The sequence below is a fragment of the Chiloscyllium plagiosum genome, chromosome 2 (assembly GCF_004010195.1).
Source record: "Chiloscyllium plagiosum isolate BGI_BamShark_2017 chromosome 2, ASM401019v2, whole genome shotgun sequence".
Taxonomy (NCBI): domain Eukaryota; kingdom Metazoa; phylum Chordata; class Chondrichthyes; order Orectolobiformes; family Hemiscylliidae; genus Chiloscyllium; species Chiloscyllium plagiosum.
In genome coordinates, this window is record NC_057711.1 from 132,127,625 (window position 1) to 132,144,447 (window position 16,823).

At 42.4% G+C, this 16,823-nt stretch overlaps 1 protein-coding gene across 1 annotated transcript in view; it reads left to right on the forward strand.

The window, feature by feature from the left end:
• The window catches only part of LOC122564024 (low-density lipoprotein receptor-related protein 2-like), a 109,787-nt gene that overhangs the window by 64,200 nt on the left and 28,764 nt on the right, over positions 1-16,823 (forward strand). The window contains exons 45-51 of the mRNA XM_043718478.1: positions 1,684-1,800; positions 1,886-2,011; positions 7,379-7,550; positions 8,175-8,399; positions 13,834-13,952; positions 14,015-14,154; positions 15,212-15,353. Coding sequence (XP_043574413.1) covers positions 1,684-1,800; positions 1,886-2,011; positions 7,379-7,550; positions 8,175-8,399; positions 13,834-13,952; positions 14,015-14,154; positions 15,212-15,353 — 1,041 coding nt within the window. The remainder of the gene's footprint in view (positions 1-1,683; positions 1,801-1,885; positions 2,012-7,378; positions 7,551-8,174; positions 8,400-13,833; positions 13,953-14,014; positions 14,155-15,211; positions 15,354-16,823) is intronic.

The following is a 16,823-nucleotide window of genomic DNA, read 5'->3' on the forward strand; positions in this document are numbered from 1 at the left end:
TGGGTATCGGGTCTTTCGTTCTGGTGAGTTGTTGTCTGAGTGTGGCTGTTGGTTTGTGTGCTGTTATAGTCCTAGTGGTCGCAGTAGTCTGGCTGTCAGTTCAGAGATGTTCTTTATGGTAGTGTGGCTAGTCCTTTGGGTCGCGGCATGTCCTCGTTCCGTTGTCTTTCCCTTAGGCATCTGTTGATGAAATTGCGCGGGTATCCGTTTTTGGCGAATACCTTGTACAGGTTCCTCTTCCTCTTTTTGCAGTTCTGGTGTGCTGCAGTGTGTTGTGGCCCTTTTGAATAGTGTCTTGATGCAACTTCGTTTGTGTGTATTGGGGTGGTTGCTTTCATAGTTCAGGACTTGGTCTGTGTGTGTGGCTTTCCTGTGTACCTGAGTGGTGAATTCTCCGTTTGGTGTTCTCTGTACCATCACGTCTAGGAATGGGAGTTGGTTGTCCTTTTCTTCCTCTCTAGTGAATCGGATTCCTGTGAGTGTGGAGTTGATGATCCGGTGTGTATTCTCTATTTCCGTGTTTTTAATGATTACAAAGGTGTCATCAACGTATCTGACCCAGAGTTTGTGGTAAGACTGTTTGTTCTAACCTTTGCATTACTGCTTCTGCTGAGTCCTGAGATCGGTGAGCCTATGGGTGTTCCATTGATTTGTTCATATATCTGGTTGTTGAATGTGAAGTGTGTTGTGAGGCACGAGTCCAGTAGTTTAAGTATGCCGTCTTTGATGGGTTCAACATCCTGTTGTCTGTTGTCTATTCAGCAGGTTGGCTATTGTTTCTCTGGCTAGGGCTTTGTCAATAGAGGTGAACAGTGCCGTTATGTCGAATGAGACCATGGTGTCTTCCTTGTCTGTGTATATTTCTGATGTCCAAGAATTCCTGTGTTGATTGTATAGTGTCTGGATCTGCTGATCGGGTGTTTCAGTTTCTGCTGTAGTTCTTTAGCCAGTTTGTGCGATGGTGTCCCTGGTAGTGATACTATAGGTCTGAGTGGGATGTCTGGTTTGTGCACTTTAGGTAGTCTAGAATCTGGGGGTGTTGTTGCTTTCAGGTTTCATTCTTTGTAGGTCAGACCTGGTGATCTGTCCATTTTGTTTTTGTAGGTTCCTCAGTGTGTTGTTTATCCTATTGGTGAGCTGTGGGGTGGGGTCAAACTCCCTCTTTTGGTAGGTGTTGGTATCTGCAAGTAGTTGTGCTTTTTGGATGTACTCTATATACGACAAACAGGAAGACAGCTAACAATCTGTATCCATGAACACCAACTAGCCATGAAACGACATGACCAGCTATCCCTAGTAGCCACACACGCAGACGACAAGCAACATGAATTTGACTGGGACAACACTACCATTATAGGGCAAGCGAAACAAAGAACAGCCAGGGAATTCCTAGAAGCATGGCACTCATCCACAAACTCCAACAAACACATCGACCTGGACCCAATATACCGGCCACCTACAGCAGACAGCTGAAACTGACAACCAGAAGCAGTAGGGCCAGGCCACTATAAATGCCAGAGGAAACACCACAGAAATGCTTCACAGGAGGCTCCCAAGCACTGAGGATGTCACCTAGACAGGGGACGAAACGTTTGCAACAAAAACTTCCAGCTCGGCGAACAGAACCACAGCAAACTTATCTATTTTAGATGAGGGCTAAAGTGTCTGAGTTCTTTCCCCCAGATGTGAATGAATGCTTGGAAGACAATGGTGGCTGTTCTCATCTTTGTAAGGATCTGATTATTGGTTATGAATGTGATTGTCCTGCTGGCTTCAAATTAACTGATAAAAACTGTGAAGGTAAGCTTGTTTGTTAAACTCTATTCTAGAAGGACATGGTGACTTATTCTATAACATTAAAGGGATATTGGTGCTTTATTTGCAGATATTGATGAATGCAAGAATGTTGGGACCTGCAGTCAAACTTGCATCAATTTAGAAGGAAGCTATATGTGCAAGTGTCACATTGGATATCTCATGGACCCAGCTAGTGGAGTTTGCAAGGCTGTAGGCAAGTATCTAGTCCAAACAAGAATATTGGGTCTGTCTTGGTAATGTGCTGATTTAGCCTCCATTTAATGCAATTTGAATGTTTTTAAGGGACTTGATTTTAAAAATGTTTATTGCACTAGTCACTCAATTCAGAATTTAGTAATTGAACTGAACAGAGAAATGCTCTTTTCAGGAAAGCTTGCACGTGCACGTCCACTCGCTTCCCAACTTGGGGTCCAAATTGAACCCCATGAACCTTCTTTGGCAATGTGGTGCCAGTCAACTCTTGATGCTCATGTCCAATGTCTTGTGCATGATAAAGACAAATTAGATTAGATTTGATTACATTACAGTGTGGAAACAGGCCCTTCGGCCCAACAAGTCCACACCGACCCGCCGAACCGCAACCCACCCATACCCCTATATTTACCCATTACCTAACTCTACGGGCAATTTAACATGGTCAATTCACCTAACCTGCACATCTTTGGGATTGTGGGAGGAAACCGGAGCACCCGGAGGAAACCCACGCAGACACTGGGAGAATGTGCAAACTCCACACAGTCAGTCGCCTGAGGCGGGAAATGAACCCGGGTCTCAGGCGCTGTGAGGCAGCAGTGCTAACCACTGTGCCACCATGCTGCCCACAAACTGGCCCATCACCCATATACTTCAGCTGAACCATCACAAGGAAACTTCACCCATGTTTGTACTGGAGTGAAGTGGTTTGATAATGCTTACTCCAGTAACTGAGACTACTTTCTAGTCTAGGGAAAGCTGGACAATCCTTTTTTTCCACAGCAAGGAAGGGCCATGAGCAGTCTTTAGCAGGTAGAATAAAGGAGAACCCTAAGCTTTGAGTATGAGGAATAAAAGGATGATTCTGGTAGGAATAGGGCAGTCAAAGACAGAAGTGAGAAGTTGTAGAACCTGTGGAGATTGGAGAGGAGCTAAATGAATATTTCATTCCTTTTTTTCCTTAGGAAAAGAAGACAATTGTCTATTGTATCTCCAGTCTTCTCTAAAAGTTCTTAGACTAGAAAGGATTGAGGTTAGGAAGATGTTAATTCTAGGTGTGAAAGTAGTTAAGTTCCCTGAGCTGGATGGGATTTATCTGAGGATTCTCTGGGAAGGTAGTGTTGGAGCCTTTTGGCTTTGATCTTTTGAGTTGTCACTGTCTACAGGTTTAGTATTGGAGGATTACAAATGCGTCCTCTTTAAGAGGGGCAGTAGAGATGACCCAGGTAATAGACCAGTGAGCCTTATGTCTGCCGTAGGAAGAGTTTTTGGAAAGGATTATAAAAGAATTTATAATCTTGCAAGCAACAATTTGATTGGAGATAGTCAACATGGCTTGGTCAAGAGTAGGTCATGTCTCAAACTGTTTTTGAGAAGGTGATCAAGCATGTGGATGAGGGTAGGATAGTTGATGTGGTATACGTGAACTTCAGGAAAGCCTTTTGATAAGGTTTCACATGTAGGCTATTGGAGAAAATGCAGAGGCATGGGATTGAGGGAAAGTTAGCAGTTTGGATTTGAAACTGGCTTTCTGTAAGAAGGCAGCAAGTGGTGATGGAAAATATTCAGCCTGGAGTTCTAGTTACTAATGGTGTGCCACAAGAATCTGTTTGAGTTAACTACATTGGCAGGTAGGGCATTCCACACCCTCACCACTGTGTAAAGAACCTGCCTCTGACATCTGTCTTTAAATCTATCACCCTTCAATTTGTAGTTATGCCCCCTCTTACAAGCTGATGTTGTCGTCATCTTAGGGTGGACAGTGAAAGTCTTTTTTCCTATCTAATCCTCTGATCATCTTGTCCTTCGATAAGCATATCAATGACGGGATAGTGTAGGTGGATGGGCTTGGATTAGTTCACAGGTCGGCACAACATAACAGGCCCTTTAGCCCTCTATGCTGAATTGCTCAATGCTCATTCTGAAGGAGCCAAGACCACTGTTCAGGTCACAAGTGAGCATGCACAAAGAGCAGCAGGGTTCTGACCCAGCTTTAAAGGACAATGTTCTATTCCTCACTGCAGCATGTCATGACCCTATTAATCTGCATTTGGGTCCATTACAATTTTTCATTTGAAAAGCCTGCAAAGAACTATCAAATATGACATTATGTCAAGATAAATGGTTTTTTTGGTTACTGGCTGACTTGATGCTGAAAGTGGACTGGTTTTCCCTCCCCCTGCCCCAGTGTAAAAATACAGCAAGCTATCAAACCACAATCTCTGCCAAGAATCTGTTAATGATAGAGGGCATCTTTGTAACACCACAACCACTGAAATTGTCAGTTATGAAACGTGCATAGTTTGGATGGCTAAGACACTCCCACTAGCTTTGGGAAACCATTTTCAGCTTGACCTTTCAAATTTGAACCAAACTGTCATCCTATTTTGACTGGCATTTATTCATTTTGAATCAGATTTCCATTATCTGAAGAATTTTTAGATCTGTCATCTGACCTGTCTTACTCCAATATAGTGTTTACAATTTCCTCTACATGGAAACTCCGGATTTAACTTGTCTAAATCTTTAAAAGCCATTACCACCCCCAGTCTAGTAGCTGATCCCTTGAAATTTTAAATGGTCATGTCGCATGGGCAAGGGATTAGCTGATCTCTGAATGTTCCCTTTTGGCAATCTAATGGATCAAAGGAAAGAAATGCCTTTTTATTTTGGTCATTTTAGGGGAGAAAAGTGTTTTTGAAGCCATCAAACTACCACTGGAGGGCAGTAACTAATCACCTAAACCCTGTTCATGCACTGACTGCAGGCAATCCATACCGATCACCAGCATTTTGCTTTTGAGTGCTAGCATATTTGCTTGTAAATCTCAACTTGATTTAAAACCATACTGAGCTCCTGGCGACATGTCTTTTGGCTTGTTTTTGAATTGTTAATGCTGTTTTCATTCCAACTTCATGCTTGTCTATTTTAAACTACCTAAATTGCAGTTGATTTTCAACAGAACTTGATCAAGACCTGGGATCTCCAGATAGGAGTGACTTGAATTCAAATTACCCTTTGCTCAAAAAGCATCAAATTATTTCAGTGACATTTATTTCCTCAATGGAAATTAGTACTTTCTAAGCTCCTTTTGCTGATGAACTTGTTTCTGCAGGCTCTTGGAAGGTGCAGGTTAATGGAATTCAGTTTTTAGGCAATCCTTTGTAGTACTAAGAGAATCTAATGAATCAATACGCCTTGAGCACTTTCCCACAACTTCCAGAGAATAGCCACAAGCTACTAAACTGGAGCTTGCTTTGTTTCATTTTGCAGTGAGGATTTTAGGATAAACTAATGGCTCATTTTACTTCAACTTCAAGATCTGATCAGTTAACTAACAGTGAGGAATGCTGGAGATCCAAGTGTGGTGTTGAAAAAGCACAGCAGGTTAGGCAGCATTCAAGGAGCAGGTGAATTGATGTTTTGGGCATAAGCTCTTCAGAAATGAGGCTTGTCAGGGCTGAGAAATGGAAGGTGGGTTTGGGGTGAGGGAGAAGGTGGGTTAAAGGGGAGTGATGAACAGATCTGGAGGATGGTGCTGAGTTGGAGGCTTGGGACTGGATAATGGGGGAAGGGAAATGAAGCTGTTAAATCCACATTTATCCAATGTTTGCAGGGTCTTAAAGCAGAATAAGTCATACCTCTAGGCACCAATTATACTTCCTTCCCAAGATTCACAAACCTGATTTTCCCAGTTGACTCCTTCTGTCTTGCCCAGTGCCTGTCCAACCAAACTCATGTCTTCCTACCTTGACACTATCCTGTCCCTCTCAGTCCAGGAACTCCCCACCTATGTTCCTGACACCACCATGCCCTTCACCTCAAGATTTTCATTTACTGGCTCCCAGCACCACCTCTTCACCATGGACATCCAATCCCTGGACACTTTGATCTGCCACAAAGGTCTCCAAGACCTCCATTCTTCCCCCTCCTGCCATCCCAACCAGTATCCTTCCATCAGCACCCTCATCCGCCTGGCTGAAATGGTCCTCACCCTACACAACTTCTCCTTCCAATCCTCCCACTTTCTCCCAACCAAAGGGGTAGCCATGGGCCCCAGCTATGCCTGCCTGTTTGTCAGATATGTGGAATAGTCTATCTTCTTCTACAGTTACACCCAGCAGCACCACCACCATCCATCCTTTATTCCCCCCCCACCTGTTCCTCCATTACATCGAGGACTGTATCAGCACTACTTGTGCTCCCATGAGATTGAGCAGTTTGTCAACTTTACTAACACCTTCCACCCCAACTTCAAATTCGCCTGGACCACCTTGGAAACCTTCCCCTTCCTGGACCTCAATCTCTGGTGGCCGACTAACCACAGACATGCTACGAGCCCACTGGCCTCTACAGCTACGTAGACTACACCTCCACCCACCCTACCTTGTGTTTTCTTTTAAAATCCATTATTCCCAATTCCTCCATCTTGTCCCAGGATGACCAATTCCACATCCAAGTCCCAATGGCCATCTTATTCCATGATCGCAACTTCTGTTCCCACATGGTGGTTGATGCCCTCCAGCACACCTCCATTTCATGTACCATCACCCTTGAGCCCCACCCCTACCAATGCAACAAGGACAGAGCCTCCCCACCCGTTCTCGTGTTCCACCTCCTCAAACATCTGCATGCAATGCATCATCTTCTGTCACTTCCAAACAGATCCCACCAACAGCTATCTTTCCCTTCCCAGCCCTATCAGCATTCTGGAAAGACTGTTCTCTCCTCAACTCCATCAGGTCCACACCCCATTCCCTGCCACAGCAAAAGTCACTTTCTCAGCTACCTTCCTCCCCACCCCCCTCCCATTTATATCTCCACCCCAACCCACAAGCCTCATTCCTGATGAAGGACCCATGTCTGAAACATTGATTCTCCTGCTGCTCTGTTGCTGCCTGACCTGCTGTGCTCTTCCAGCACCCCCCTCTCTCTACTGTTAACTAACATAGCAATATAATGCAACTTTTCAAACTGGTGACCAGAATTGTACACAGTATTTTGAAAGAGACCTCACTAATGTCTCTGTTAGAACATGGTATCCAATTCCCTATACTCAGTGCTCTGTTAAATGAAGGAAAGTGCACCAAATGCAGCATTCACCATCCTGTCCACTTGTGACTCTATTTTTAATGTACTATACAGATCTTTGGTGCAAATGTATGAGACAGATGAGGTTTTGTGCTATACAGGAGATGCCAAATGCTGAGTTAATGGGTTGGTTTAACAGGACCACTAATTTTTACCAAAATTACTTTTCCATGGGCATATAAATGCCTTGGGGAAACTGACAAGTTGGTGAATTTGGCAAAAGGAGTTTTAATCCTCCTTTAAAAATGCTGTTCTATTGATCTACTATTTCTAATAGGCAAGGAGCCATATTTAATCTTCACGAATCGTCATGACATCAGAAAACTGGGATTGCACCACAAAGAGTACAGGCAGCTAGTTGCACAGCTGAGAAATGCTGTGGCACTGGATATTGATGTGTCTCAGCAGATGATCTTCTGGGCTGACCTGGGAGAGCGGGCAATTTTCAGGTAACTTACATTTTCAGCAATGTACTTGCTGGAGAAACCCAGCACAGCTGGCAACAGGGAAAAAGTGAAGGGTCACTTGACTCAATGTTTAATTGCTGCTTCTCTGACACATCTGGATTTTCTCTAGCAATTACCTCACTTTTCCAGCATCTAATTTTTTAAAATTTAAATCCTCCTTTCTATCAATCTTTGAAATTGATCCAGTATATTGTCTAACTAGCTGCTTAGATTAAATTGGACAAAATATCTTTCAAAATACCTCCATCTTGCAATATTTTTGTCACTGAATAGTTATCCTAATTTTTTAATTGTATTAAATGAACACTTTTTTTTGCAAGTGAATTTAAAATCTTTCTCTGGTCATAAATGTAATCTATAAACAATATTTCAATGGCTTAATATAAAAGGTGCTTCAAGCAGTTTTGTTTCATGTATTGTATTGTATTGTATTGTATTTCAGTATTGGTAATGCTGTAGTCTGCATAATTATTTGGACACTCCCAGTAAATCAGAATCACATGCTGACACGTTCTCGTGTATTTGTGAACAATACCCTTGGTCCAAGAGTTAAGTTTTATTGAAGGCTAAAATGAACTAACTCTAACCATCGTAATATTTCCACAGTATGCCAATGGATGAACAAACTGGCAATGCTACTATTTCCAGGATTGTTAATAATGTAAGAACTCATGTAGGCATTGCTGTTGACTGGATCTACAACAATATTTACTGGACTGATATGGGTGCTCGGACCATTTCTGTTACAAGCTTTGATGGAATCCAAAGGAAAACTCTCTTTGACAGCAACTTGAGAGAACCAGCCTCTGTAGCAGTTGATCCTCTGCTGGGGTATGAACTTTCTATTAAAATTGAATAGAACACCAATAGCCTACTCAAAATGCACCTTGGTTTAGTCCAAATTAAAGCATGATTTAATGGGTTTTAGATTGCTTACCAAAATGTCAAATATGCATAGTTTGCATTAGTATTAACAAACTTATTTTGCTTTTACTTTGTAGTGTTTTGGTCTGGAGGGTTTTTCCTGATATTTACTTCAAATATATTTGATTTCAATGTAATTTTTTTAGGCTGACTCTCTAACCATTATGGCTGGGGTTGTCAATCGTGCCCAAATCTCTTCCTGAAGGTTTATGATCTGCTCCACCCTCCGATCATTAGAAATCCCAAATCTCCATGCTTTGTACTATCTTCCCGCAATTAGAAGCAAAAGAACCTCCCAATTGGATGGTGCTTGATTTGGCCAAAAACAATTCCTTCAAATTTTTGCTATCTCTGGAAAAATTTGAATTTTTTTAACATCAGTGGTGTAGAGTCATACAGACAGACCCTTCAGTCTAACCAATCCATGCTAAGCATAATCCTGACTAAACCAGTTCCACCTGTTGCTCCTGGCCCATATCCCTCCAATCTTTACCAGTCATGGACATGTCTAAGTGTCTCTTAAATGTTGTAACTGTGCCTGCATCCACTTTCTCAGGAAGTTCATTCCACAAATGAAAGATCCTCCTCTGGTTTTCTAAAAGAGAAACTGTCCCTCCTGTCTTAAACATCTCTCACCTTGAAAATATGCTTCCTAGTCTTAACTCTCACATTAGGAAAAAGACAACAACCATTATAGACAGTTAATGTTCATTTTATAAACTTGTATAAAGGTCACCTCTCAACCCCTCCATTATTCTGGGATGAAGACTGGGAAGCCCCAGCCTTTCTTTAGAACTCAAACCTTCATTCCTTGCAACGTTCTGGTAAATCCCTTCTAACCCCCCTCCAGCTAATGCCCTTTCTATAACAGGGTGACCAGACCTGGACAGTACTCCAGAAGAGCCTTCCATAACCTGTACAATGCCTCAAGCCTGGGGGGGTGATAGCTCGAGCAGAAGGAGGCAAGCAGGGAAACTGACTTGTGGGCAAATAATTGACATGCAATATAATGTGGATAAATGTGAGGTTATGCACTTTGACAAAACAGGAAGTCATGCCTTCTGGCAAGTTACTTCTGAATTGAATGCCAAAGGTCATCTGATAACAGCAATGACTTTAAAAGATTTTTGGTAAATTGGAAGGGAATGGTACAATGAGACTGGGGTATCTTGGGTACCAGTTACTGGAAGTAAACAGGCAGGTGCATAGGTGGTGAAGACAAATGCTATGTTGGGCCTTCATAGTGAGAGGACTAGTGTACAGGAGCCAGGGTGTCTTGCTGCCAGTGTACCAGGCCTTGTTAAGCCCACACCTGGACTATTGAATAGGTTTTTAGTCTGTTGCCTGAGGAAGGATGTCCTGGCTATGGAAGGGTTTCAAAGGGTTCAAGGTTTGAGAAGTGCTTGTTGTTGTGGTTCTGTTAGCTGAGCTGGGAATTTGTGTTGCAGATGTTTCATCCACTGTTTAGGTGACATCCTCAGTGCTTGGGAGCCTCCTGTGAAGCGCTTCTGTGATGTTTTCTCTGGCATTTATAGTGGTTTGTCTCTGCCGCTTCCGGTTGTCAGTTCCAGCTGTCCGCTGCAGTGGTCGGTATATTGGGTCCAGGTCGATGTGCTTATTGATTTGAATCTGTGGATGAGTGTCATGCCTCTAGGAATTCCCTGGCTGTTCTGTTTGGCTTGTCCTATCATAGTAGTGTTGTCCCAGTCGAACTCATGTTGTTTGTCATCAGCATGTGGGGCTACTAAGGATTGTCCTGCAATTTCATCAACAGAGATGCCTCGGAAAGACAACGGAATGAGGACATGCCACAACCCAAAGGACTAGCCACATTACCATACATCAAGAACATTTCTGAGCCAACAGCCAGACTATGACCAATAGGACTCATGACAGCGCACAAACCAACAGCCGCTCTCCGACAACTCACCAGGGCAAAGGACCTGATACCCAGCATGAGCAAAACCAATATAGTGTACAAAATCCCATGCAAGGACTGCACAAAACACTACATAGAACAAACAGGAAGACAGCTAACAATTCGTATCTGTGAACACCAACTAGCCACGAAACGACACGACCAGCTATCCTTAGTAGCCACACGCAGATGACAAGCAACATGAGTTCGACTGGGACAACACTACAACAATAAGCACAATAACCAACCACTGCAGCGGACAGCTGGAACTGACAACCGGAAGCGGCAGAGACAAACCACTATAAATGCCGGAGGAAAGATCACAGAAGTGCTTCACGGGTGGCTCCCAAGCACTGAGGATGTCACCTAGACAGGGGCTGAAACGTCTGCAACACAAATTCCCAGCTCGGAGAACAGACCACAACAATTTCAAAGGGTTACCAGGCTGATTCCTGGGATGGTGGGACTGATTTTATGAGCAGGGACTGGATCAATTCAGGGATGTCAAACATACTAGAGCTTGGAACAGTGAGTGGTTTGGAGGATGTTGCTTATGGAAGCTTGTAAATTTTTAATTTCTACATGGTAGATGTAGGAAGGATGCTTTGACAGGAATATACAACCAAAGGTCATTTAGGAATGAGGTGGGATTCTGTCACAGCAAACTGGAGGTCAAAACACTTTTTTTTTTTCCCCCCTGAAGGAGTTAGATGTGTTTCTTTGGCTACAGATTTCTGGTTACGAATCCGTTACAATAATGAAGTAGGATAGATTCTAGCATCAAAATGACCAGACTGTCTACTCCCCATAACAGTAATTTACTGAACTGGTTTTAAGCATGCAGTACGTCTTGTAGTTACATTGGGGAACAATGACCTTTGCACATACAAAACAGTTTGATTTTTAAAACCTTCCTAAAACCTATTTGTCCTTGTGACAAAAGGAATCTGCTCTTAGCCTAGAAATGAGTAGAACAATTTAGAGGGTTCAGGCCCTGTGGTACTTGGTAAATATAATGAACTCTCCAACCAGGAGGAAACCACAATTAAACACTAACCCTCTTTGAAGGCAACCAGACCCTGTAGCTTTGCCAAAAAAAAACTCCAATGTACCCAATATGTGATTTGATTTTCCACTGTCTTCAACTGACATCTGGAAAACTTGCTACTAAAATGAACTAAGTGTGAAAGTAACCAATGTTTCTGAAGGACCATCTGAATGTATGCTGAAGTTGGCTATTTTCTTGTGATCACACCAACATGGCTGCGTTGGTCCTATATTGAGTCGATGTGCTTATTGATTTGAATCTGTGGATGAGTGTCATGCCTCTAGGAATTCCCTGGCTGTTCTGTTTGGCTTGTCCTATCATAGTAGTGTTGTCCCAGTCGAACTCATGTTGTTTGTCATCAGCATGTGGGGCTACTAAGGATTGTCCTGCAATTTCATCAACAGAGATGCCTCGGAAAGACAACGGAAAGAGGACATGCCACAACCCAAAGGACTAGCCACATTACCATACATCAAGAACATTTCTGAACCAACAGCCAGACTACGACCAATAGGACTCATGACAGCGCACAAACCAACAGCCGCTCTCAGACAACTCACCAGGGCAAAGGACCTGATACTCAGCATGAGCAAAACCAATATAGTGTACAAAATCCCATGCAAGGACTGCACAAAACACTACATAGAACAAACAGGAAGACAGCTAACAATTTGTATCCGTGAACACCAACTAGCCACGAAATGACACGACCAGCTATCCTTAGTAGCCACACGCAGATGACAAGCAACATGAGTTCGACTGGGACAACACTACAACAATAAGCACATCGACCTGGACCCAATATACCAACCACTGCAGCGGACAGCTGGAACTGACAACCGGAAGCGGCAGAGACAAACCACTATAAATGCCGGAGGAAAGATCACAGAAGCGCTTCACAGGAGACTCCCAAGCACTGAGGATATCACCTAGACAGGGGATGAAACGTCTGCAACACAAATTCCCAGCTCAGAACAGACCACAACAAATTCAAAGGGTTACCAGTCTGATTCCTGGGATGGTGGGACTGATTTTATGAGCAGGGACTGGATCAATTCAGGGGTGTCAAACATACTAGAGCTTGGAACAGTGAGTGGTTTGGAGGATGTTGCTTATGGAAGCTTGTAAATTTTTAATTTCTACATGGTAGATGCAGGAAGGATGTTTTGACAGGAATATACAACCAAAGGTCATTTAGCAATGAGATGAAATTTCTTCACCAGCGTGGGATTCTGTCACAGCAAACTGGAGGTCAAAACACTTTTATTCTTTTTTTTTTTTCCCCCCTGAAGCAGTTAGATGTGTTTCTTTGGCTACAGATTTCTGGTTACAAATCCGTTACAATAATGAAGTAGGATAGATTCTAGCATCAAAATGACCAGACTGTCTACTCCCCATAACAGTAATTTACTGAACTGGTTTTAAGCATGCAGTACGTCTTGTAGTTACATTGGGGAACAATGACCTTTGCACATACAAAACAGTTTGATTTTTAAAACCTTCCTAAAACCTATTTGTCCCTGTGACAAAAGGAATCTGCTCTTAGCCTGGAAATGAGCAGAACAATTTAGAGGGTTCAGGCCCTGTGGTACTTGGTAAATATAATGAACTCTCCAACCAGGAGGAAACCGCAATTAAACACTAACCCTCTTTGAAGGCAACCAGACCTTGTAGCTTTGCAAAAAAAAATTCCAATGTACCCAATGTGATTTGATTTTCCACTGTCTTCAACTGACATCTGGAAAACTTGCTACTAAAATGAACTAAGTGTGAAAGTAACCAATGTTTCTGAAGGACCATCTGAATGTATGCTGAAGTTGGCTATTTTCTTGTGATCACACCAACATGGCTGCGTTGGTCCTATATTGAAACTGTTCTGGATGTTCTAGGTTTGCATGTATGATTATGGGCAAACAAATTGTGGATCCATTCATTTTTTTTGTGTATTGACTTGGATTTCACCTGTGTGCTGAGTTCTATCGTGATAACATAGCTGCTCTCGAGGAAAACTCTATAGGAAGAAGGATTTTTTTTTTGCACTGTGCCCCTTAAACATTGACTCAAGCATTATTGCAATCCCTGCATCTAGCTTAATTCAATGTGCCTACTTAATTGAAAGTTGAGTTTGCTATAGAGAAGTGTCAAGCAACTGAATTTCAATATTGAAATAAGCCTCACCTAACCAATATCGTACTAGATAGTAAGAATCTAAAATTGGTGTTACTATCTTTACTGCATTGCAGCAACAAGCCTTAAAAAAAAACATCAAAAACAACAAAATGGAACAGCAGTGGTATTTCTTGTCAAATAACATGTTGTAAATGCAAAATAATGCAGTTTGAGTTTTAATTTTTTAATCACCCTGTTCTTCAAAGGTACATGTACTGGTCAGACTGGGGTGAACCGGCAGTAATCGAAAAAGCAGGAATGAATGGTGTTGGTCGTAAGCTGTTAGTTACCAGAGACATTGAATGGCCTAGTGCCATTACGCTTGGTAAGTGAACTTGTGGAAACCAATTGGGTTATTTTGTTTTTACCCGTTTCATTTTGCCTTAGATCTCACACAAAGCCGTCTATATTGGGTTGACTCTAAGCTGCACATTCTGTCAAGTGTACGTTTGACCGGAGAGGATAGAAGAACTGTGCTTTCCTCAATGGAATTTCTTGCTCATCCTTATGGTGTATCAGTGTTCGAGGTAAGGTCTGTTGTGGTGAAGCTATGAAACAGCATATGATAAGAAGCTGCTATATTTAAATATCCCAGTTTGTTTTCTTTGTAAAATGTCACCTTTTCAAGAGGTAATCTTTTGGGGGAAAATTGCCTTTGCATGCATCCATTTTCAATAAACTTGTAGTATCTGCTTGATACCCAAGTGAATGTGTACACAAGGCAGTCAGTAAAGAGTGTGCACAACAAAAAGGTGACCATAACACTTTCTTTTAAAATAAAACATTAAAGATCTTGACTGTTCATAGACTTTGCTATTTTCCTTGGGCATTAAACAATAAGTGATTTTAATTGGTGGGGTAAAATTTGCTACAATGTTAGATGTTGACAATCTGAAACTGTGGGAATATGTGGTGGGTGTAGTGTTTTGTAGGAGGTTAAGCCTGTACATGACTTCCCCAGTTGGAGTGAAGTTCTCTGCCATTCAAGATGCATTTCTGACTGAATCAATCTTCTGGTAGAAATTTGAATAGACTCCATTGCTGAACTCGGTTTCCCATTGAGCAATTCTACCCTATAACCTCTGCTACAGTGCAAATAGTGGTCGTTATATTCTCCAGTGGGTAGAATTGCTTTTGACTGCCTTTTGGTATAACAAAATTTACAGCTCAGGAACAGGCCCTTCAGCCCTCCAAGCCTGAGCTGATTCAAATCCACAGTCTTAAACCGGTCGGTCAATTCCTAAGCATCTGGATCCCTCTGCTCCCCACCAGACTCATTTTAAATGAATCTACCTTGCCTGCCTCTACCACCTCTGGCAACGTGTTCCAGACACCCACCACCCTCTGTATGAAGTACTTGCTGAGTGTACCCCTTACACTTTCCACCTCTCACCTTGAAAGTGTGACCTCTTGTTAGTGAATTCTTCACCCTGGGGGAAAAAGCTGGTCTCTATCCACCCTCTCTACCCTTCATAATTTTTATAAACCTCAATCTCCTTTTTTTTCTAATGAAAATAAACCTAACCTACTCCACCTTCTTAGCTAGCACCTAGTATGAATTGTGAAAATGGTTGTTCTTTTTAGGATCATATCTTCTGGACTAGCTGGGAGCATAACACCATCTATCGAGCAAATAAATATACAGGAAAGGATCTGATCACTTTAATCTCCAATCTCCAGGATGTTCGGGATGTTATCATCTATCATGAGCTCACACAGCCATCAGGTAGGGAATCTAGCAATCTTTTAAATGAACAGCCCTAGTAAACTTTCAAGGTTGTGGCCTTCCTGGTTGGAAATTCTCTGGCTAAGAAGGAAACTAGCTGACAGTTTCAATTTTTAGTATGGTTAATCAACAGTGGATATTATTTGAGTTGTCCTATGATTCACTTTTTCAGGTAAGAGCAGTGTGCCATAAATGGCATAATTGCAGCATAAAATGTCACTTGCCATAACATACTCTCTCTCTATATTTTGAGTTTGCTGATGACCCCACCATAATGGATCCACCTTAAATAAGAGTACAGGAAGAAGACTTTGTCATCTTTACATCATGCCACTATGTCTCCCTCCCATGTTAGCAAAACAAAAGCTGGTCATTGACTTCAGGAAGCAGAGTGGAGGACACCCCCTGTTGATATCCATGGGGCTGAGGTGGTCCAAACAAATACTGATCTATTCTGGTCCATCCACAGTCAAAGCGCACATTACCTCTACTTCCTCAGAAGGCTCGGAAATGTGCCGGAATGATTCTTACCAATTTTTATAGATACACCATGGAAAGCATTCAGATGCACCCCAGCTTGGAATGGCAACTTGTCTGCCCAAGACGAGAAATTAATTCGGTGCAGCCCAGTCCATCACCAAACCAGCCTGCTTTCCACTGACCTGTCTGTACTTTCCACTGTCTCAAAAGCAGCCGATGTAATCAAAGATCTCTCCCACTCCGGTTATACTCTCTCCCATCAGGCAGAAGATACAAAAGTTTGAATAAACTTACGAACAGTTTCCCTGCTGTTATCAGACTTGCAAACAGACTTCTCACATTCGAGTTGATCTTTCTCTGTACCTTTTTTAGTTATAATACTACATTCTGCATTCTGTTCGAATATCCTGCTGTTTGTAGCTATGGTATGATTTCCCTGTGTAGTAAACAAAACAATGCTTTTCTCTCTTGGTACATGTGAAAATAAAATTTAAAATGTTGTCCAAATATCATTTAACAGTTTAGATGAAGTAAATAGTGTATTAGGCTGTCCTAGTCTGCTTGAATAACTGTCAATTTAACAGCAATTTAAACAGATTCTCTAGGAATCCACCCATCCCTATCCCTTGTGAATAAACATGGATTTTAAATCTAATCCAAGTACATTGTAAAGGATTCTGGATTAGTGGTGCTGGAAGAGCACAGCAGTTCAGGCAGCATCCGAGGAGCAGTAAAATCGATGTTTCGGGCAAAAGCCCTTCATCAGGAATAAAGGCAGAGAGCCTGAAAGGAGGAGAGAAGCTAGAGGAGGGTGGGAAGAAAGTACAATAGGTGAGTGGGGGAGGGGATGAAGGTGATAGGTCGGGGGCAGGAGGGTGGAGTGGATAGGTGGAAAAGATGATAGGCAGGTAGGACAAGTCATGGGGACAGTGCTGAGCTGGAAGTTTGGAACTAGGGTGAGATGGGGGAAGGGGAAATGAGGAAACTGTT